The 22,463-nt window shown below is 43.6% G+C and overlaps 3 protein-coding genes across 7 annotated transcripts; 2 read left to right on the forward strand and 1 right to left on the reverse strand.

Annotated features, from left to right (window-relative positions):
- Nucleotides 1–397: 397 nt before the first annotated feature.
- PARK7 (Parkinsonism associated deglycase) lies at nucleotides 398–6,257 on the reverse strand. 5 transcript variants are annotated; one of them, XM_015882603.1, is made up of 7 exons: nucleotides 6,239–6,257; nucleotides 4,154–4,245; nucleotides 3,413–3,514; nucleotides 3,048–3,107; nucleotides 2,842–2,911; nucleotides 1,266–1,352; nucleotides 398–824 (listed from the first exon to the last, which is right to left on the reverse strand). In XM_015882603.1, the coding sequence occupies exons 2-7, from the start codon at nucleotides 4,241–4,243 to the stop codon at nucleotides 664–666; spliced, it is 570 nt and encodes a 189-aa protein (XP_015738089.1). In that variant the 5' UTR covers nucleotides 4,244–4,245; nucleotides 6,239–6,257; the 3' UTR covers nucleotides 398–663. The 5 variants fall into 5 exon arrangements, with proteins under 5 accessions (XP_015738089.1, XP_015738086.1, XP_015738087.1 ...); XM_015882600.2 differs by lacking the exon at nucleotides 6,239–6,257 and adding an exon at nucleotides 5,468–5,562 and having other exon boundaries at nucleotides 4,154–4,251; XM_015882601.2 differs by lacking the exon at nucleotides 6,239–6,257 and adding an exon at nucleotides 5,468–5,539.
- On the forward strand, nucleotides 5,616–10,059 carry TNFRSF9 (TNF receptor superfamily member 9). Its single transcript, XM_015882588.2, has 7 exons — nucleotides 5,616–6,159; nucleotides 6,268–6,375; nucleotides 6,790–6,927; nucleotides 7,492–7,558; nucleotides 7,641–7,777; nucleotides 8,010–8,144; nucleotides 8,740–10,059. Exons 1-7 carry the CDS (start codon nucleotides 5,754–5,756, stop codon nucleotides 8,862–8,864), a joined length of 1,116 nt encoding a protein of 371 aa, XP_015738074.1. The 5' UTR covers nucleotides 5,616–5,753; the 3' UTR covers nucleotides 8,865–10,059.
- A 4,474-nt stretch (nucleotides 10,060–14,533) lies between these two features.
- Nucleotides 14,534–21,634, forward strand: UTS2 (urotensin 2). The gene is made up of 4 exons (XM_015882619.2): nucleotides 14,534–18,085; nucleotides 19,857–19,967; nucleotides 20,099–20,142; nucleotides 20,648–21,634. Exons 1-4 carry the CDS (start codon nucleotides 17,983–17,985, stop codon nucleotides 20,762–20,764), a joined length of 375 nt encoding a protein of 124 aa, XP_015738105.1. The 5' UTR covers nucleotides 14,534–17,982; the 3' UTR covers nucleotides 20,765–21,634.
- The last annotated feature ends 829 nt before the right edge of the window (nucleotides 21,635–22,463 follow it).

Below are 22,463 nucleotides of genomic sequence, written 5' to 3' on the forward strand. Positions count from 1 at the left end.
TTCAGATACACAAAGAGCCACCAGGACAAAACACTTTGAAGCCATCAATGCACAAAACATTACGCTTACAACCATCAGGTCTGAACCCCCTAAAAACAAAAAAGAAATGATCGATGTAGTTTCTTAATCTCACAACAAGCTGAAGAGAAAAACCAGCACTACTGAGCGTCCTTCCAGAAAACAAAAGGCACAACCAAACCTACACAGCAAACAGCCTTAATGCCTTAAGACCAGGGAAATTCCCAGTTCCAGAGAAGGGCACACCAGTCTGTGCCACACTGAGTCGGATTATCACACTGCACAGAGAAGTGTGAGCCAGACACTAGTGATAAGCAAGTTACTCACTGCAGCCCCTGCTCGGGACTGGGGAAAAAACGCACAAAGAAGCAACAAACAATCAAGGTTGTTTCATTTTTATTTAATCAGCAAACATTTGTCCACGCGATTTTGAAATGCCAGGATCTAAGATTATTTAGTTGCTAATGATAGTGAAGGTCTTTGCTAACAGAGTTTTCTTCCAGGAATAAACACTGGTGAGATGTCCTAATTTAGGTGAGCACAGCTGTTAATTTCATCCACAACTACATTGTGCATCTCAGTTATTCTACAAAGGACAAGACTCACCACCTGAAATTGTTCTACTCCATGTCCCACAACAGCATTTCAGTCCTTCAATATTAAGGGTGCCTTCACTTGTTCAGCCACCTCCTTCCCCATCAGTACTTCAACAATGGCCAACCCAAACTCAAAGCTCGTACCAGGGCCACGGCTGGTGAGGATGTTCCCATCTTTCTCCACACGGCTCTCGGAGTAGGAGTAGTGAGCTTAGGGGTGACACAACAATAAGAGGGTCAGTCTCCATTCCAGTGACACAGAGCACAGACCTGCCTGCTCACAGGCTACGGCAACTGAGGGGCAGCAAGCTCCACCAACAGCATCGCATTCTTGAGTACACACCTCAATGACTCACATGAGCCAAGCTCACTCTGGGCTCTGTATCCCTGTCCCTGCAGAACCAAGCAACTCATCGCTGCCTACAGTCCTCAGAGAGGAAAAGGCCCTACAGGGAGTTCTGCCAGCTTGTTCACATGGCATATAAGTGCACCTATCTGCAAGCTGTTGAATTTTGATTATGCATATGAAAGCACTAAGGAAACTCTGAGATACAGAATGAGATGCAAACGTTATTTACTTTTCTTTAAATGAAGAGTTAGGACAAAATACTTTCCGAGTTTAGAAATAAAGCTATAACATTAATTACATACCTCCATTCATCATTTTATCTTTGGCCAAAGGATGTGTTGTGACTTTGCTTCCAAATCCTATCCCATGTGCCAGGAGGGCAGTAGGGCCTGTAAGGACACACACACATCAGTGAGAAACTTATCTGCTACAAACATAAGAACACGCATCCAGGGGCTCAAATCTCACAGCCTTGGTAAGGATTATCTGATAAAATTTCATTTGAAAAGGCCTTTATGTGCTGGAATTGTGCACCAAGCAGCATTTTGGACAGCTATGGGTTAACAGCTAACCTTCCAGTTTTTACATTCTCTTTCTCTTTCCATCACTTCCTCCCTTGCCTGAATTGAGGAAGAAACTTGTGTAAAGTTGTCTTAGATCACCCAAGAAAAAAATCCTTATGGGAATTCCAGAAGAAACTGAATGCAGGATTTGGCTGATTCAAGTGTCATTTCTGCGTATCTGATTCATTTCAGAAAATGAAGCAACAAGGAAATAACTTCCCTCGTGTTCAGCTGGAAAAGTTCTGAAAAGCACTACACATAAAATAAATGAATTGTTCTGCAACATACGGGTAAAGAAGGAAAAGACCACCAGAGCCACACTTAGGACTGCTCACAAATTCATGTGTATTGCTCAACTGAAGAACGAAAACAAAATAAAAAGCAGCCACACACCAGACAAAACACAAACACATGCTGCAAACACACACCGTTAGAGCATCTCCTACACAGTTATCATCACTCTCCTCATTCTCCCCTACATAGACCACTCTCTCTGTTCAGCTGGGAATATCGGCATTTATTCATCTTGTTTTTTCTTTAAATACAAACCACATAAAGAACTGAACTAGATATCTAGCTGTGCAGAACATGTAAGCAGACAACCCTCACTGTAGAGTAACTCCATATTTTAGTACCACTCCTTTGAAGGTGAGCCTGTAACACTATATTTTCAGCCACCCTGCTGAATCTAAAGGGCAGAAGAGGAGTCATGAGACAAATTTATAGTAACGATGTTCAGCCAGCACAGCGTCCTCACAGAGAAAATAACCAGATACTAAAAAAAAAACAAACCAAAAATCCCTAAACTAAAAACCAAATGTAATGCTGTAACACAACAAAAAGGTCAGCAATGACAGCAGAGTAACAAAGTCCCAGACTGCAGCAAGTGAGGATTTACTCAGAGGTGGCAACTGTACTCACAGAAACCAAGAAGACCTCAGGTACACAGGGAACTCCAGAGAGATACCCCCACCTCCACTGGGAACCCTTAAATGAGGGCTGGATCCTGACTCCACCCAATCCAATCACCCAGTACATTGCCTGCACCTGAGCTCCCCTGGGTTGGCTCTGCCTTCCCACCATGTGCTCCATCATTGCTTCAGGCCACTACAGCATTTCCACTACACCCAGCAAATTAGTTGTCACTTTTTAAGACACTAACCCAAATGACTAGAAAATCCAAATGCTGATGGGTTTGTAGAGCAAATTTCTGTAACTAAGTTACAAGAATATAAATTTCTAAGGCAGGATACCCGCCTGCCTGTCCTTTCAAACACCCAAGTATTTATCAAAGGAAAACTTGTTACTAACCCACCTGCACATATTGCAGCAATCAGGCCTTTCCTGCTTTCCTGATCCTTCAAAATGTCTTTAACAGCAGCAGACTGTAAAAGATAAAAAGAAGCCGTTGCTTTGAGTTGATTATTTGGGTTGAAGCACAGTTGAGGCATTTTCTACTGCAAATTCATGAACAAGATTTACAAAGAAAAACAGCTTGACAGCTTGATCCCAGGACTTTACCTCTGACAAGTTCTGAGCTCCAAGGTTACCTCCAGGCAGGACAACGACATCGTAAGGTCCCTAAACAGACAGATAAAGCTTTGATGAACAGAGGGTGACCTATCTGTCACATTGTTCTAGGGACAGCACAGCTAAGTGAATTGAGAAGCAAAGGGATCCTTCACTGAGAAGCCTTTTCTTTCACCAAATCTGATCTTGGCCTGCTGTAAAATAGGACAAGACCAAAGGGGCCAATGTGCAGCTCTGTGAGTCACTATGGCACAGTGAACATAACATGCAACACATTTCTAAAGGCCTTAATTCAGTTTTGAAAGTCACAGGAAAGGCCATACTGACCATTGTATCAGTTCAAGGTGATGACCAACCTCTTTTCTGGCATCCTCTAAACTGGCATCAGGACAAATGAAGACATCTCGACTACACTGCACCGGTTCCTTCCCAGTTAGGCCTGCAACAGTCACCTTGATCTAACAGAAGAACACATCTCTCATTACAATTCATGAATTAGAGACATTTGAAAGGTTTGTACTTCTGACAGCACCCAACAAGGAGGACGTTAACAAAATCACGAGAGCATTGGGGAAAGGTAATTTTTATTTCAGTCATTTCTCTCAGTGTTCTCTTATTGTATTTATTAACATTTTATTTTCATACCTAATCAGACAATAATACTGTGTACAAGTACTGATGCAAACGTAACAAACATGAGGAATCCCACCAGGCAGAGTTCAAGTTAATATCAGAATTTTAAAAGCTGAAGGAGAGCTGTGTAACATCAGAAGCTTGAAGAGAACACAGCTCAGAGCCCTACAAAACAAATGAACCTCCGTGCTGCTCTGCACAGCAGCAGACATGTTTGGTAGGGTACGACTTACCTGAAACATCTGCTCGTTTGCTTTAGGCTCACATCTTAAACACTTCCTAAGGACAAATGTTATTCATCCTTATTTGGTGCTTAACACAACTATTGGCTAAGCAGTAAGAAGGCTCAGAACATCCACATCTCGCATCAGAGCACACTCTGAACTTGAATTCGAGGCACAGATTTTGATTTACCAAGTAATCATGGAAAGAAATAAAAGACTTTTCATCGTCCACATACTCACCCCAGCTCGTCTCATGACATCCGTGGGGATGACGGTTTCCATTTCCTCTGCCCCTTTTGCCAGAATCACCAATGCTCTTTTCGAGGCCATGTCTGCAACTGGCAGAGAAATCTGTGAGCAGAGTGATGTTAGAAGGCAGATCCCCTCGTGTAAAGTCTTCCAAACAGGAAAGTTTAAAAGTAACTTGCACTTCTGCATTATCTTTCACTTAAACCATCTCAAAATGGATCCCACCAGCTGAACTGACATTCAATCCTACTTAACACAAAGCACACACTGCAGCACAATTCACCCCTTGGTGCAGTGGGCAGCACAGCGCATCAGCACCAGGACGTGGAACAACTCGGCCTCGTCACAACTTGACACGACTCCAGTTGCCACAAGAGGCCGGTGGTGGGCGGCCGGGCCGGCTGCACTTTGCCCCCACTCCCACCTGGGCTGCCAGCTCCCACCCGGGTCATTTATCAGAAGCACTTTGTGACTCTGACCTCACAGCTGGTATTTAGTTTCCGCGCAGCACTTTGCTGAGTTTCCTGTGACTTAATAATGACTCGAGTGGTGCCGCTACAAAACCCAGCCAGAGACTTGCTGTGTGTCTCATGAGTGTCACAAACGTGTGCACGGTGTGATGGGGGAGCGACCACAGGGCTTAGAAAATGGAACAAACAGCAAACCCGGCTTAAGGATTTTTTTTTAGCTACTAAATTTACACTGAGGTGAACGAGCACGTTTCCATTAAAGGTGAAGTAACAGCATCGCATCTAAATCCCCATTGAGGTGAGCTGTGCTGACACACGGTGCACGTTCACTCTGCCCCGGTGTCCCCCGTACCCTCATGGATCTCAACCCCCGCGGCGCAGTTTCCCGCTGGTCCCACGTCTCACCCCGCCGCGCTCCCTCGGGGCTGGTACGGCCCGATGGAACGTCACATCGCCAGGAGATTATTTATGGGCACGGGCCGGGATTCACGGCCCCGGCCAAACCGCAGCCGTTACACGGCGGGTCACAGGGAGAACCGGACCGAACCGGACCGGACACAGCGCGGCAACACGGCGGGAAACCGGGACCGGGCAGCGACGGGCCGGGCAGTGACGAACCGGGCCTTCCCAGCGGGCTCGGGGAACCGAACCAGCGGCCCCCAGGGCCCCCGCATCTCCCGGGATCGGGGCTCTCCCGGCGGCGTCGCGCAGCCCCACACAACCCCTAAAAAACCCCTACAGAGCCCCACACACCCACATACACCCACATACAGCCCCACTCAGCCCCACACAACCCGTACAGAGCCACATACAGCCCCATACACCCCCATCTCACCTCACGCCCCGCTGATCCCGCCCCGTTTGACCCCGCGCTGTGAGGTGCCGTGCGCAGCGCGCGCCCGCACTCCCCGATTGGCTGCGGGAGCCGCAGGGGGCGGGGCCTCGTCTCCGCTGAGCGCGCGGGCTGCTCGGGGGGGTCACGTGGCCGCAGCGCCGCCTCGCGCCCGTGGCGGCACCGCGCGTTGTGCCGCGGGAACGAGCGGGAAACGGGGCTGCGGAACGTGGGCCGTGTGCAAACACCGGGCGGGGCCGCCGTGTGCCCCCCCCCATGCATCCCCATTATGTGTCCCCTCCATTGTTTCCCCCCATGTTTCCCCTCCGCCATCGCTGTCCGCCCGCAGCCGGTAGCGGCACGTGCCGGCCCCGCTCCCCGTTGCGGAGCTTCGCTCGGTGCCCGCCATCGCTCCGCCGTCCCGTCCCGGTGCTGCCCGGCCGGTCACTCCGGGGGTCGCCCCGCAGCCCGTAATTCCCCGCGGGGTTTCCCCGCCGCCCCCGGGGCTGACGCAGCCGGTGCCGCTGTTTGTGGGCGGCTCTTGGTGCCGCCACCCGCCGCCGCTCGTTCACTCGGTGGCTCCGCGCCGCGCACCGACCCCATGGGAGCGGCCGCTCCGCTGCTGAGCGCGGCGCTGCTCCTGGCGACCAGCACCGGGAACAACGCAGCGCCCTGTAACGGCAACTGCCCCGCGGGTGAGACACGGGGCGGGACGGGACGGGACCCTTATGGACACCGACCCTCTATGGACAACACCCCTCCATAGACACCGACCCTCTATACTCACGTCCCTCTGCCCGCAGGTACCTTCGTGTCCGGCTGTGGCCGTGCCCCGCTGTGCCAGCACTGCCCCGCCGACACGTTCAGCCTGGCAGGATCCCGCAGCTGCGACCTGTGCCGAAAGTGCGAAGGTACCGGGATGGGAACGGCTCCATCGGGGGCTGAGAGCTGCGGATGGGGGGAGAGCAGCGTGTGTGTGTGTGAAGGGCCTTTAGCAGGGTCTGCTGTGACAGGACAAGGGGAAATGGATCCAACTAACAGAGATTGGATGTAAGGTGGAAGTTCTTTCAGATGAGGGTGGTGAAGCACAGGCTGGGTGCGGCTGGTGCTGCTCCATCCCTGCAGGCACATGGAGCTGTGTGTGTCTGTTCATTGCAGGGGTTGGACCAGGTGGCCTTGAAGGGCCCCTTCTACCTCCAACAATTCTAGGACTCCTTGCTGAACCGACCGGTTTAATTTCTGTTAAGAGCAAAGGACCTGGACATTTGCTGCTCCGGGTTCTGTTGCTCGAGGCATCTCACATCACATTTATTTCCTCCTTCCAGGAAGATTCACGTACTTAAAGGCGTGTTCACCAGTAAGTGATGCTGTGTGCACGTGCAAGGAGGGATATCGCTGCAGTGACAGCGGCTGCTCCCGCTGTGACAGAAGCTGCGGGCCGGGCAAGGAGAGAACTGGGAGTGGTACGATCTGCCTTCACCTCTTGTGCGGCACATAAAGAACTGAGCAGGGATCTCCTGAAACTGCTTCAGCTGGTTCCCTCTGCATGACAGAACAGCTCTTTTGTCAGCACCGTGTATAAAACTGTACCTGAGTATCGCGCTGGTACAAAGCTGATGTAGTTCACAGGGATGGGCAGAGGGAAACACGTGCCTTGTACTCCTGTACTTGATGGGAGCTTATGAACAGGAGGGAGACCAACCTTTCATGTAGTCCAACAGGACTGGGGGAACCACTCTAAACTAAAAGAGAGGAGATTTAGATTAGATACTAGGAAGTGTGGGTGTCCCATCCCTGCAGGTGCCCAAGGAGGTGGGACGGGGCCCAGGGCAGCCTGAGCTGGTGAGGGGCAGCAGCCCACAGCTGGGGATGGAGGGGCTGTAAGGAACCTCTCAACTCAACCGTACTGTAATTCTACGAGTGTGAACTCAGAACAACTTATCACAACTCTATGAATGTAGATAATACCATACAAACACAAATAACATTTCATGTGTACTTTTAAATATTCTCCTTGTCTGTTGCAGGTTGCCGGGCTTGCCGCTATGGAACTTTTAACGATCAGCCTGATGGCTCTTGTAAAAACTGGACAGTGTAAGTAACGAAACTGAATGCCACAACTTGACTGGATTTCTTTTCCATTACTTTTCTTTTTCTCTCTTTAAATGTCTTTCAGGTGTTTTGAAAACCAAGTTCTGGAGCCTGGAACTGCAACTAAAGATGTGCTTTGCAAACACAGTTCAATTAATCCCACTTTACCCACCACTGTACCCAGGACTTCTCCTGCAATTCCATTTCCTATGGCTGTGCCAGGTGAGTCATTGTACAACATTACTTTTAGAGCTTAAGAATCAGGACTAACTTTGAAACATGCTGTTGTTCATTCACTTACCACTTGGAGAAGAGTCCTTTCTCATCCCCATTCCCAGTACTGCAGGCCAATCTAGCAGCAGACCCATTGAGATGTGGACAAGAAAGCTGCTAATTTATTTGCGGTAGAATTTTGTTCTGTGGCGCTTACTGAAGAACGTTGTTTGCTTTGTAGGGAAGGATCTCCAGCTGGACATCATCAGAATTTCCCTCGCCGTAGCAGGGCTGTTGTGCGTAGCATTTCTGCTGCCTGTGTGTGTATGTCTCAGTGTCTGGCAGAAAAAGAAACTACACGCTGTCTTCAAGAAAAGTAAGGCAGATAATTCCACTTTGTTTTGTCAGCTCCAGTATGGCTCTGCCTGCAGATACTTTTGTGTTTACAGTGATCTCTGCAGTACCGTATTACCTAAGTTTTCCTATTACCCAAGTTTTCCTATTATTTGAAGAATATTAGTTAGTATTACCACGGATAATGGCTGTAATCATAAGTTAAGCTACCAGAAGAAAACGTACTGTGTTTCCTGAGTTCCAAAGTAAGACTTTCTTCCCAGTTCTTTGCAGCTGACGTTGGTTAGTAAAGACAAAAGATTCAATAAGTACATCTTAAGTGAACAAATGAAACGATAAAGGAGGCAAAAGCTGCTCCACGGGTTTGAGTATTAATTGCCTTTGGGTAATTTTTCACATACTTTTGATAAGCATGCCTTGTCTTGGATAATGTTTTAATACAAACACAGGATGCTAAAAGGGTTACCAGAGCTGTAGAGGAATAACTCCAAAGCAGATGACTGGATCAACTGGAAGATGTTTTTCTTGCTGCCTTCCTCCAGTTCTGACTGAGGAGGGGTGAAATAAGGTGGCTGAATAAAAGCAACAGGAAGTGAACATTTGTTCTGTCTCTTCAGCACAGACTACGCCTGAACAGTCAGTCCAGGAGGAGACCTGCAGCTGCCGCTTCCCTGAGGAAGAACAAGGCGAGGATCGGGATTGTGGCAAATCCACAGAATTCAGAAATCTTTTGGAGAATTAAGAGTGGAACGGTCCAGGTCAACCATATTAGTTTCGTATTATAACACAACATTATAGTTAGTGAATTTCAGAGCGCTAAGTGGTCCATCCTCTAAGGAAAAACACACCTTTCCTAGTTTGACTGTTCTCTAGGCCTGGGAATCATTTCTCAGCAGTAGCAGTACTGCTGTGCTTAAAACAAACAATACAAGGGGCAATATGGCATTCTGTCTCCTCTTATAAATAGTGCTTAAGCCATAACTTACGTGCAGCCTGAAAGCATTTGTCCTTAAAATGGAGACCTGTAGCATGTAGGAGAGCCACGTGTGCCACTCATGGTCTCTGCATTACTGTTAGCAGCTGTCCTGTGTCTGCAGCTCCTCTCAAAGCACAGCTCAAACCCAGCAGTGGTGGGCTGCTGCTGCAAATACAGATCTCATCTCATTTCAGACTTTCAGTTGCCAGCAGCCGTGGAAACGTATCTGGCCTGACCACCAGACACAGCTTCTTATGTCAGACAGAGGAAAATATGAAAAAAAAAAGCTAGAGCTGCAAAGTTTAGTTTTTTTCTTTAAAAATAACAGATTGTATCTGCTGCTGTATTACAGAGATTGCCTTAATAGAAGCAGTGGAAACACTGAGAAAAGCTGTGGTTGACGTGCTCTTAGGAAGGGATGTTACTGTGCACTTAGACTGTAACACCTCAGTCCTACATCATTCAGCTTTCATCATTTCAGTGATGTAAATGTGTGTTGTAGATGTGGTATTTGTAGAACGTGATACATTTCTGGTACTATTTCTGTACCTCTGAGGTTGGAAAGATTTTAACATCAGACAGTGTATCTGCCTTTTTGATCAAGTGCTGTTACTTTTCTCTTTCAGACCAAAGAAAATGCTGGTGCTGACAGCATTTTTAACCTTTCTCAGACCCAAATATTTTATTTCTTCAGTAAATGTTATTAAAAAAATAGAATTAAAACCTATCAACATGTCAGGTAAAGGGTGATTTCTCCTTTATGTAATTTTAGCTTTGAAAGAAAGAATACCATTGTCTGAAGCCTATGTTTCTATTCAGCACAAAAATTAGAGTTTTTTACGTAGTAATTTTAATAAACTTGCTGCTTTATAACTTGTTATGTATATTTGACAATAAGTAGAAAAGCCTGAATCTCAAAGTTAAGTGTATGTAAATAAACAATCTGTTTGGAATCCCTAGAGTTCAGGTCTCCTTTCCTTGAGTCTCTTTTTTCTTATGAATAAAGTCAAATTTACAAACTTAAAGAGAAGTGAAGGAATAAAAACTCACCAATATTTTTAAATCAAGAGTAATCTTGGATAAAATAGTTCTGCTTGTGATTAGTTTAGTTCTCATCCTTTATACAACGTACACACGTTGTAAACTCAACATACCTTATGTTTTCTCCTAGGAAAGAAAGATAGCAGTTAGACTTTTGTATTTTGCTACTGCATTTTGCATGTCAAATTTCATTACATCCTCTAAAAGCAGTTTTCTACTATTAAAGGTCTCACTGAAGATAATTATCTGTTCAGTAATTAAGAATGACTAGTGAGAAGTGCCTTGGGCTGGACATGACAGTTGATTCTGATTAGAGGAGTCCACCTTTCTTGACCAATACTACAAATCTGTATCTGAAGTAACATCAAGGAGTCACTTCTGCCTCTGGAAACACTGCAGGAATAAATTAGAAAAATTCATGTGTTTGTTCTCCTGCTATACAAAATGGTTCCAGAGCCAAATATCAACATAAACAAGACAGTCATTGCTTACCCAGCAGCCTTAATCTGAAACTTAATTCCCATTTATTCACATCCTATAACTTGTAAGTCTCCTGACTTGGCTAAACATTACCACTCCAAACCTGGCTCTTTGAGATCATCTTTGCAGAGTTACAGCACCTCTTACTACTCTAAAAAGCTCTAGTTTGTACCTCTCTATTTGACAGCTCACGTGCATCTTAGCTGCACGTGTAGCTTTTTCTAGATAATATCTGAATAAACTTATCAGTTCTTGTGGGAAGAAATGCAGTCAGTCCTAACGCTCTGCGCTGTGACTTGAGTTGTCTGTTTTGTTGTCTGCTTTCTGTGACTATTTCTTTTCTCAACAGTCTTAATTTATTGTGTAGTGAGGAAAAAAGGAGCTGGGGATTCCATGATGATTCTTGAGCAGCCCCATTTGGCTGTAAATGGGGTAATGTGCCATGCCAGATGTAAGCATTTCACATTTCCATTTGTTTTTCTTGGAAGTCTGGAAGCGTTCTTCTGGCCAGACTGTGTGTGGAGGCCCTGGTGATGTCAGACCAGAATTCTAAAGGTATGGAAAAAGGAGACAGGTCCACTTGAAAGATAAGTTTAAGTAGGGAATCCTGCTGCTTTTTTATTGCTAGCAGAACCAGTGCCATTTCCTGGCACAGTGTCTGGCATCACTACTACACACCCTGGTTGTCAGATATCTTGACTCCATAATTCCCTGCAAGAGTTGCGTGGCTAAGGAAAGCAAAAGGTTTGCTGTCCCTCACCCCCTCTATTCCACAGACAGGTAAACAACACCTACTGTTTAGTGAGTACAGACATAGCATAAAATCTCTCAGGAAATCCCTTTATGTCTGACATGGTGTCATGCTCAAGATTCCAAACAGAATCGATGCTATTTGAATCATAAAGACACAGGATGCTCTCTTGGACACTGCATTCCCCAAATAAAGTCCTTCACTACCTTCCTAAAAATAAAGCTAGCCTGTAGTCAGCCTTGACTAACTGTGTAGCATTCTCCATAAGAAATGGTGCACCCTGAGACGTAACACATAGAAATGATTATTAAACAATTAACTTGTAGCCCACCACTTGCAGTTTAAGCAGGTCGTAAGAAGCAGAGACAATTTTAACTCAAATACACAAAGTCTTATTCTGCCACTGAGCATTACCTCTTATCTTCTCTCTCAGAAGCATCCCTGGTACAGCGCCTTCTGTAGAGCCTGTCACAGCAGTGCTCTGTCCCTCGGGATATTTGTGTGGATGTTTTTGTTTCGTTAGCTCTGTATCACAAACAGATGCGGGAACAGCCTTCGATCCCTGGAACTGGCATGGACAGGGCTGCTGGATTCTGTCACTGCCCTCACTGTCAATAAGAGCTTCTAACACAGTCAACAAATAAAATGGAAATTCCTTCTAACCTCAGTCTGGCAAGAGTTAGTTATGATATCACCTACTATGTTTCCATTCACCTTCTATCTCCAGGATGCCCGCCAGTTAAAGCAGCAGATCTAACTGCAGTACTGCAGAAAACAATTTTATTTTAGTGTAAAGGAGTACCAGCTCAAAATCCATTGAAACCAGTGCAAGTATCTCCTGTTTGCATTATGAAAATAAGTATGTTATTATTTGATGAACCAAGTGCAAAACCCCACACAAACACATACATCAGTTTAAGGACTATTAAGTGTAACTTCAGCCCGTTAAAGCTTCTCTTGGTTCATATCATCTAAACTGAAACAATCCCTTTCAAAACTGTAATGAAATCTTAGCCCACCCATTTAAAGTCAGTCTGAAACCAAACCTCAGGTCACATTAACCCACTCTTCTCCTGCACACAAGCATTTCAGCAGACTTAGAACAAAGCTACTGCAGAAGGTGGATAGAGGTGAAAGAGGCTGCATTGATCTACAGTGTGTCTCTTAAATATCTTCTAATATTTACAGAACTGAAATTCTGATTGTATCTATTTAGCACTATAAACTGCTTGATCTGGAAGAGAACGCTACACTGGCCTGTAAGCAGACAAACGAAGTACTGTACTGATTTTACTCAGTATAGAGATTGCAGAGACATTTTAAAACAACTCTGAAAGAGCAGAACAGAATCCTACATGAATTATCCATCAGTGTCTACACCAGACTTTAATTAAGCATCTGAAGTATCATATTTTTCTTGAACAAGAATGGAAAATAGAGTGAAAAGGTTCATGAAAGTAACGATGGGGAAAAAACAATTGACTCCAGAAGAGCTGCAGCACTGCAGTTCAGCAGCACAGATGTCTCATCAGGCTTGAATTCCATCAGAAAGCCAGAGACTGATTTACTTATTATGATTCACACTGCCACTATTAAAGCCAGCCATAATAACGGCTCTTTGTCACCGCACACCTCAATAAATACATTACCTTACATCAGTACAGTTGTAACGCTTGATGGGTCACTCAAAACACAGATTTCAGTTTTAATAAGAGAGGATCTCTATCTCCTCCTCAGCTGGGGAGTTTAAGGATTTAGAAACCTGAGCAGACACTGCGCTTCAGAAGCCCTCAGACACAGAAGTAACCTGTCATTACAGCTCAAACTCTCTGCACTCACCAACAGCACAGTCTACGACCACACTGATCACGTGGATGAGGCTGGAACATACAACACATTAAATACGCCTCAGAATCAAGGAATAGATAAGGGGTCGCTGTGCTGTGGCAGCATGAATTACATTACCATACATAACACCTGTAGAAGAATTATTTGAATCACTGGAATCCATCTCTCAAACAGCAATGGGAAGCTCCCACACGGCTGACTGCCAAGGAACGGGCATTCATTTGCACAATAACCTTGAAAGAACTGCTTTATACCTCAAGTTGCTCAGTAAGACCTATGCCAACTTTCCCCTTGTTAAATACATATTTGTCCCGAGATGTGAATCACTGAGTCTGCAGAGATTCCATTTAATTAACAACAACAACAAAAAATAATTAAGTATTAAAAGAATTATGCAGTTGGAAAGAAAAGTGGAAAAAAGGCAGTTTGTATGAGACATTCATTTACTGCCTACGCTAAGTAGGACAGAGAAATGCCAACAATTAGGAGACCTCCTTAATCAGGCAGTATCTCTTGGCCAAGCACTGACCTTCTGCTGCCTGAAATCTGTCCTCTAACACCGGTTACAGGAGAGAGAAAATCTACGGTATTTCAAAAAAAAAAAAAAAAAAAAAAGAAAGAAAAAAAAAAAGAAAAAGAAAAAAAGAGTTTGATCAGAAGGTTTGATCCTAAGCCTCTTCTAATAAAAGCATCACTGTACAGCAGTGAAGAAAACCTGAACTGAAAAATAAAGAGCAGGATGGCTACAAGGAAATTGCTCGTGTTCTGTCCCCACTGCAGGTTCCAGCCCCCACCCTGCTGCCACTCAGATAACGGATCAACGCACCATCTTCAAAGACTTCTAACTGTTAACTCTGCACCCACTGACTGTCACAGGCTCAGCCCTGGGGGCTCCAAGCCTTTCAATAGGTTTCTCAGCGCCATCTCCTGGGGCAGCAATTTCACTATCACTGCTTTTACATCCAGTAAGGGACAACTTTATTCAGCTCAAAGTTTATTTAGCTCAGTTTAGAAAACCAAAGAGGTAAATGTACTCACCTACCCCAGTTCAGTCCCAACAGCTCTCTGCCCTCACAGCTCTTACACCAGGAATTTACTGGTGCACTCTATCTAGGATCAGAACCAACCTGAACTACACTGTGCTACTGGAAAGCCTCCAAAAATTCAGTGACTACAACACGTCCCAACACACTTCAAGGAAGCCCAACCTGGGTATGTTAATGGGATGCACTTGCAGCAGTTCTGCAGAAGTAAACACACATCTCAAAAGAACACAAGCCCAGCTGGTCTGAAAAAGGAGTCTATGTAGGGGCAGCCATTGACCTGCAGCCTAGCAAGACTGCTATGTCCTACATCTTGTGCGGGGTGCTGACCAGATAAGGAGAAAGGCCGAGAGTTCCATTCTGTAGACAGGTCCCTTACACTGCCTGCTCTCATCAATTCAGTTTTAAAAATAATCTATAATTGCATAGTCAGTTCCATTACATCTTTTGTGGAACAAACCTCATTTCAGGCTCTGGTCTCTGTTCCTCTGTTTGTGGCTGCGTTATCCAGAGTTCAATTCCCACAAGATACTGATGTGCTGTATTTCCAAGCTCCAGTCATGCCAGACTTATTTTCCTTCATGTCAAACAGTGTGAAGCTTTAGTGTGCTAATTCCATAGTACTGAGAGGACAAGGGAGTTAAGGACCAGTTTGTCAAGCCTGACTTGGAGAACATAACCAGACCACAGTGTGCCAGCTCAGCAGGGAAAGAAAAAAAGAAAGAAAAAAGGTTGGATTTTTTTCCCCCCAAAGTGGTGGAAACTACACTAACAAAGAAGCAATGTTTCAGCAGCTGTGATCCTGCACCAGACTAAGTTTTTACACCACTTGCCAATTCCACAGAGAAACAGACCATCTTCAGAAAGGTCTACAGGCCTCCTGCCTTCATTTATTGCAAAGGCATTCAGTTACGCACACATACTCACTGCTGCAAACCCTTCATCCCATCACAGAACAAGAAAACACCCAGGTCGGAACATCTGAGACCTTAGAAAAAAAAACAAACAACCAAAAAACCAACTTGGAGAGAATTTCGTAAGATACAAGCACTGCTGTGCACACCAAGTACCCCACACAGCTGCTCATACTGCGGGTGCACCAGTAACACCAGGAGTTGCACATCCCAGCAGCAGCTCCCCACATCCACTGCAGCTCAGTCACAAGTTGACTCCTCTGAAGTGCCTCCTTTCATCACCTGCCACTCGTTGCTCAGTGTTACGTAACTCGTGCTTCCCCAGCATAAAGCAGTTTTAAACAGGTGAAAGACCTTTTGCACTTACTGATCAGATTTCAGCCTTACTGCTTCACTCACAAGGTGGACAGCTGGCAGTTATTCCTATTTTTTTTTCCTCCCTTGACTCTATGGGCAATTTATTTTTCATGAGTCATCGCTTTAAATCAAGAATAGTTGCTTCTTCTGATAATTTGGGACAACTTTTTTAATGTGAGGTTAATCTGCATTTACTGTCCTGAGTTTGTTCAGTAACGAATTCCCACTCCTGCTGCTCTGTTACATTAAACCAAAGCAAGTGAAAGAAAGTCAATTAACAGAAACAAGAACTAACAAGAAGTTTTTGCACAAAATAGCAGCTTCGATACAATTTAAAGAAGTCCTTTACAGAAAGCCCTTTGTTTTTAAACTGCAATTCCCATTTCCTTCCTTCACCCATGGATTCAGGGTTTTGTACCTTTATTTGGGATGAGCTGTTTCTTCACTGCGTGATGACGTGTGCTCTGTCCCCTCAGGAAAATGCCTTTGACATTTTGGTCGGGGAAAGAATGTTTAAGTGACAACTTCAAATCTGAGTAAAGGCAATAAGCTGTGGGCAAGCTGCCCAACTTCTACATGACGCACTTCATGACTGCTCTAAGAGGCTGAGTCTCCCTTGTGAGAAGACAAAGGACATAAGCTGCTTGTGAAGAATGCTTCATTAGCTTTCCTTGGAGGATGCTCAGAGCGAATATTGATAATGCCATTGTCATTGATAGTTCACTGAAGGAGAAGCCTTCGTACAGAGCATCCAGCACCAACTGTGAGATCACGCATCAGATCAAACCTAATTAGTGTCTGCAGCTTTGGAACAAAGAGTTACATGACTCAGATGAGGGGAGAGAATTCCTCTCTACTTCTCTCCTAGGAAAGCAAAGGGAGAGAAGCACATAAAACACATTAGGACAACTCTGCAGGGAAATTCTTTTCCACATTCACTGACTTAAGCAAAGCCCACCAAAACAGGTTTCGTAGTTACAGAATACAAGATATAGGTGTATGAATTCAGCATTGTACCCATCTGAACACAAAGGGCAGCAGAAAAGTTTAATTAGAAAGCAACACTAAAGGTCCTCTTCCACCCCACTGCCCCTGTTCTCAAAGCAGAGCATTTGAACTTACATGATGATGCTGATTTTAAAGCGGTTCTAGGAGCCACATCATTTACAATATAAAAATGAATCTTCAACAGGAAATACCAGCAAAGAAAGAAGAAAGTAGATAATTCTAAGTTGCAAAGGAACAAGCTTATCACAACTCAAAAAACGGGAAGAACATCAGCAGTTAGATCCCATAGTATTTTGAATGGGATTTGAAAGCACAAATGTTTGATATGAGAGCAGAGCAGGAAGGAAATTAGTGAACGGCTTTTACAAGTCTGAACAGAATTTTATATTTTTCTCTTTAGGAAAATCATCATAAAGATTCTCCTTATTTTAAAGTTTCTAGACAGATAGGATGCTTCATAAGGAATGATGATGAGGGACCAGTGCAGTGAGTTCTTCCCCTGACATAAAAGATGAAATTCAAGGAAGAGAAGGCAAAATATGCCAGATGGAAGGAAAGAGACCAACCTTATGAGATTACATATGGCATCTAATGCATTTCCTTTACAGGCAAAACACAAACTGGAAAAGCAGCTATCTGGTATGCACAGAGTAAAGTTACTTCCAAGTAAAGGAAGCAGAAGGTGAAGCGGAATGGAGAAAAGACTCCCAGTCTACAGAGGGACCCGAGTTGAATAGCAACCAAAGGTAGTTTACACATATCAAGTAAGTTTCCATATAGAAGCTCTACATTCTCTGCCAAGATGATTCTCCAGGGCTACACTGGATAAAGTCATCTCAAACAAAATGAAAAGCTACAAGAAAGAAAGAAAGAAAGAAGCCCCTTCCACTATCATCCTTTTTATGAATTATCTAGATGTTTTAACTCCCCTTCTCTTTTGCTTCACCTGGCAAAAGAACCCCGAACACAATACATCCATCCATTTCACAAAAGAGAAAAAAGAACGAATTTCATATCAGATGCTTTGCGTCAAGCCTGCTAAGGCTCATAAATCTTATCACCCTGGTCATTTCAACCAACGTCCGACCCTTTTGTTAACTCATGATTTATAACTGGAAGTTACTTTTCTTTATGCCAGATTTATAAACTTTACTGTGCTTGGTTTGATATAATATCCATTTTGTACACCAAGCTATAAGACAGTAAATTTATTGTCCATGAAGTGTTACCTTGAAAAATTACATCAATGCAAAGTGGTTTCCATTTACAATCAATAGACAATAAATTCATTGGATTTCTTTTTTGGGGGCAGGGAGGGGGGCATGACCATATTTATGAGGTCATGAGTGGGTATATAACGAGTGAAACAGGGAGCAGAGGCAACAGTCTGGAGTTCCGAATTACAGGCGTTGACAAGACGAAATATATTCAACACAGCAACAATGCATAAGCTGGTATTCTGCTGTCTCATTATTATCAGCTTCTCCTGTCCTCTCTCTTCTCTCCCCGTCATCAACGCCAGCGAGATGTCTTATCAGCTCCCAGGTAAGTCCTTTGGATTTAGCAACCATAAGAGAGCAAATGGAATATGAAAACCAGAGTAGCAGCAGGTATGCTTTCAGAGGGGACCTTTATCTGTGCCGATCAGCTGGAGAAAAGGCAGGAATGACTTCAGAACACTGGCCACAAGTAATACCATTGGTGGGCAGCTGTTTTGTAAAACAGGGAGGTTGTGTGCTTATACATATTTCTTCCTGCTGCTCTTAAATCTAAGGGGCAATATATTTAAGACTTGCAGTGAATGAGTGCGAGCTGGCAGATGCAGCATCCATCTCTGAAGCAGCATTAGTGGATATTAGGTAATTTACAGAAACTTGGCTGAACAGCACCTGCTGCACTTTAAAATGAACTATGCTTTACTGAAGTTGCATTTTAAAAGGGGCAAGCCCACTACAAGGATTAATGCATTCCTACTCGCATCAAGTGCAGGCAAAGCTGACTTACAATACAAAAATAGCACTGCATTAAGCATGATTTTGTACCGAGCATGCTGTTTGCCTGCACTAATGTAGACTCCGCTCCGCAGAGTGAAAGAATAAATCTTTGCTTGAAAGAGCTGTTCTCAGAGTTTGAAGTCATACTGTAAGCCAGACTAAGATAAGATTTATCTTTAAACTGCATGCAGTGCCTACAGGGTTATCATCATCAGACCTGATCTATGCTGGAAACATTCCTGAAATGAGCCCTGAAAGAACAGGCAAATCTAAAACTGAACTCTTTCACAAAGCTAGCTACAAAAAAAGCACCTGTAACATAATTGCTCTGCAGGTGAATTGGTTTGCAGGTACCCACCTGCTTTGTATAACTTGGACTCACTAAGCCAGCATCTTTTCAAACATTCCACAATGTAATTTACCATTTACAAGCAGCCATGACTCAGTATGGACAGCATCTATCACATCACAGGATGAACAAGCTAACTAACCATTTATCTTCAAACAAATCTGCTGGATATATCCATTAGGCTAATTAAATCTTCCTTGTAAATACAAAGAGAAATACAAGAGGGTAAGAAAGAAGTAGAGCACTGCATTAGAGATTGTTTTGTTTGTTTTAAATCTCAAACCACATTACCTGCTAACACTGCTCTGAATTTAAAAATATGGGTTTATGCATATAAACTTCTCTCTGCACAGAAAAGCGAATATACAGCATTCATAGCACTACACTGCAACCCCCACTGTGCTTTCTAACTGACCTGACAAACTAATCCTGAATGTCAAAGGTCTGCAAATATCTTCATAACAGACCATTAAAATGTTGGATTATCTGCAGTAGTTTTTTTCCTCTTGTATAAAATCACATGAAGGAGCTACAGTCTCACACATCTGCACAGGTAAATGCAACTAAAACAGTAAAAATCCAGAAATGCAACTAAAAAGCCAACACAATTAAGAGCTTTGCAATAGCTCTCTCTCAGCATTCATTATTTTGAGTGGCTGCTGTTTACCAGCAGAGAAGTTTACTGTTAATAAGCCTCCAACTGTAAAATTTGTCTTCATTCACAGAAAAGCTCAAGTGGAGGAACTCATTTGTAAAAAAATGGATTCAAATATAAACCAACCATCCAAAGAACCCACACAAATCTATTCCCTCTAACATCCATTAAATGAGGATGGATGGTTTATGATTTTAAGATCCTTTTCAATAGACAGAGCTAACTTACCTGATCAGAAATTATCTGAAATGGAATGAAATAGGGATTAAAGCTGTAAGACCCTCAACCATACGACCATCTGACATCTTCCATTTGCAGCTGATGAAGACTCAAGGCTAAATCTGGAGCAGCTGGGCAGCTCAGAAAGTACCTCCCTGCCTCAGTTCCTGCAGGAGCTCTTGGGCACACTGGTTGAAGACAATAATGCAGGTAAGGCTTTACCAAAGCAATTTATGTCAGAGTGCCAATAGTTTACACATCCACCAGTCACAGCAGACATAAATGACACACATAAATCCACTATTTCTAAACAAAAAAACATTTTGCCTCCTCTCTACCAGGTCTTACCTCCAGCAGCTACAGCCCAAGGAAAAATATCAAAGAGGTAAGTAAATGACTGCTCCCCAAATCAAGACCTCATATTTTAAACTACATGGGCTTGTTACAAAGACACCATTTAAGATCCACAGATTTAACATAGTAGGCTAACATGTGCTAGAATATTCTTGGAGCTGGAACCAGCTGGCAGTTAGGTTTGCAGAGGAGAAAAAAAGGCAATAAAAACAAAATTAGGAAAAGGAAGAAAACAGTAAACCAACTTTCTAAACGAGGGTCGATTTCCAACATCAGCAGGCCTGATCAGTATAACAGCCAGCATAAGCTGCACAGCCTTTTCCCCCCACTGCAGCACAGTCTATGTAATATTATCAGAGTTGCTACCAGCCAGTAGGTAAATTGAGAATATCATTTCTGTTTGACTGAGGATGTAGACTCTTTTTAGTACATCATCTAAACCTGAGGTGCACCGGCTGGGGGGAGTGAATAGTAAACTTTCTCAGTGGGGACATTCAGCAGCCTCCAGTAACTTGTCTGCCTCTGTTTGACTACAGACTTTCTATGGAAATCACCCACGAATTGCTTTGCTGGGCCGTTTGCTGATGAAGGACAGGAAGCAGTACAAGAAACGTGGCAACCTTTCTGAATGCTTCTGGAAATACTGTGTGTAAACAGAACAGACCTCCCAACTTTGGCTGCATAATTTATATATATGTCTGAAACCATGTACATAAACTTGCTTGATTTGAAGTCAGAATGAAGGAATTTGAAGATAGCTCCTAACTTTAGACTCTACACTACTTGGAAATTAATAAATTGTTGATGTTTTGCAAATATTCTGCGAGCGGAGTCATATTTTCTTAGAGTTCAGCACAACAGGATGAAAGTAATGATACTTTAATCTCAGCCCCAGGTACATCCTGATAGTTTGTGCTATGAATAAAGCTAAAGACTCAAGAACTGCCTGTAGGCAATATCAATCTTCATGATACACACCAATAGTTTGAGCTGCAAAGTCTTACTTTGTTCACTATGCACTTTGCATAAACTTCACACTAATCAAGGTTCACAAAGCTTGAATTAAACTTTGCCTTAGTATTACATATCACTGAGATCAATGTAGCATACACCTCATAAATCTCTACCTGTTCTGCTTAAACAAAGCCTACAGGCTCAATATAACTCGTTTGCATCAGATAAGTCATAAGATAGATGAAGCCAGCCGTAGCAAAGAAAAATGTCCTTGCGAATGCAGGAGTAGCTGGATGCACTGCACAGGTACTTAAAGCCTTCTGAACATTCATCTTCCTCTTACACAATGCAGCAAGTCAGTGTCTGGCTGGAAATTACTCCTTTCTTGCCACCTCATCAGTCAATAAAAAGCTGTAGGAAAAGGCTTCAAATTTATCTTAATGAATAACTATCAAAGGTTTATTTCAGAGGCAGGAAAAGGTGTCCAGCTTATGAAGATCTGAAAACGAACAACAGTTGAAGTCTACTTCAGAACAGCAAACTAAATGAGATAATGAAGAATAAGTGGGAAAAAAAAAGAAAAAAGCACTGCAAGAGTTGCCTCCAGTGTCTAAACCCAGGGAGCCTGTCAAGCTCTTGAAAGAGATGTGGCAAATAACCCATTAATTGTTTCTCTTTGTTTCCTCCAGAACACAATTTTTAGCACATCGAGGCTCAAACGCTCTCACAATGTCTGTTATTTACACTTCTCTAACACACTCAGCAAAGACAGAAGCTTTCAACTGTGCACATCGCAGCTGAGCAACTTACACAGCCTTCAGGTTCAACATGTGTGCCTTCCTTCCTGGGACGCATTCAGAAACAAAACTGCACATCCTGAAAAGCAAAAACAACCCACCAAAAAACACAACAAAAAACCAACAGCATAAATAGCAACAGGGATCATATTCACTGTACCTACAGCACACTTAGGTTGAATCAGAAACAACACCGAATAGGCTCTGAAAAATACTGAATGTTACAGAAATTACCCAATAATGAAAGCAAACATGCTTGAAACAGTTCTTGGTAGGATGGTTTTGGTTTTTTTTGCTTTATTTATAAAAACAGATGCTCCCTCAGACTGTACAGTTAAAATCACAACTGCAAATTAAATCACAGCTGGATATCACTTCACTGAAGGATTCCTATCAACTAATGCAAATATTCCAATTATGGAGGACAAACATACCAACACATTCATCACACGCTGCAGAAATACACTGGGGTCCCCCTCCTGTTCATACCAATGCCATGAAGGTATCTGCACATTAACTTATCTTAAACATAACGCTGTATTTTTGAACAGGAAAAAAAGAACCCTGCTTAATCCAAACTGCTGAAGCCCCTACAGGGGGC

Source organism: Coturnix japonica, chromosome 21 (genome assembly GCF_001577835.2).
Source record: "Coturnix japonica isolate 7356 chromosome 21, Coturnix japonica 2.1, whole genome shotgun sequence".
Lineage (NCBI taxonomy): Eukaryota > Metazoa > Chordata > Aves > Galliformes > Phasianidae > Coturnix > Coturnix japonica.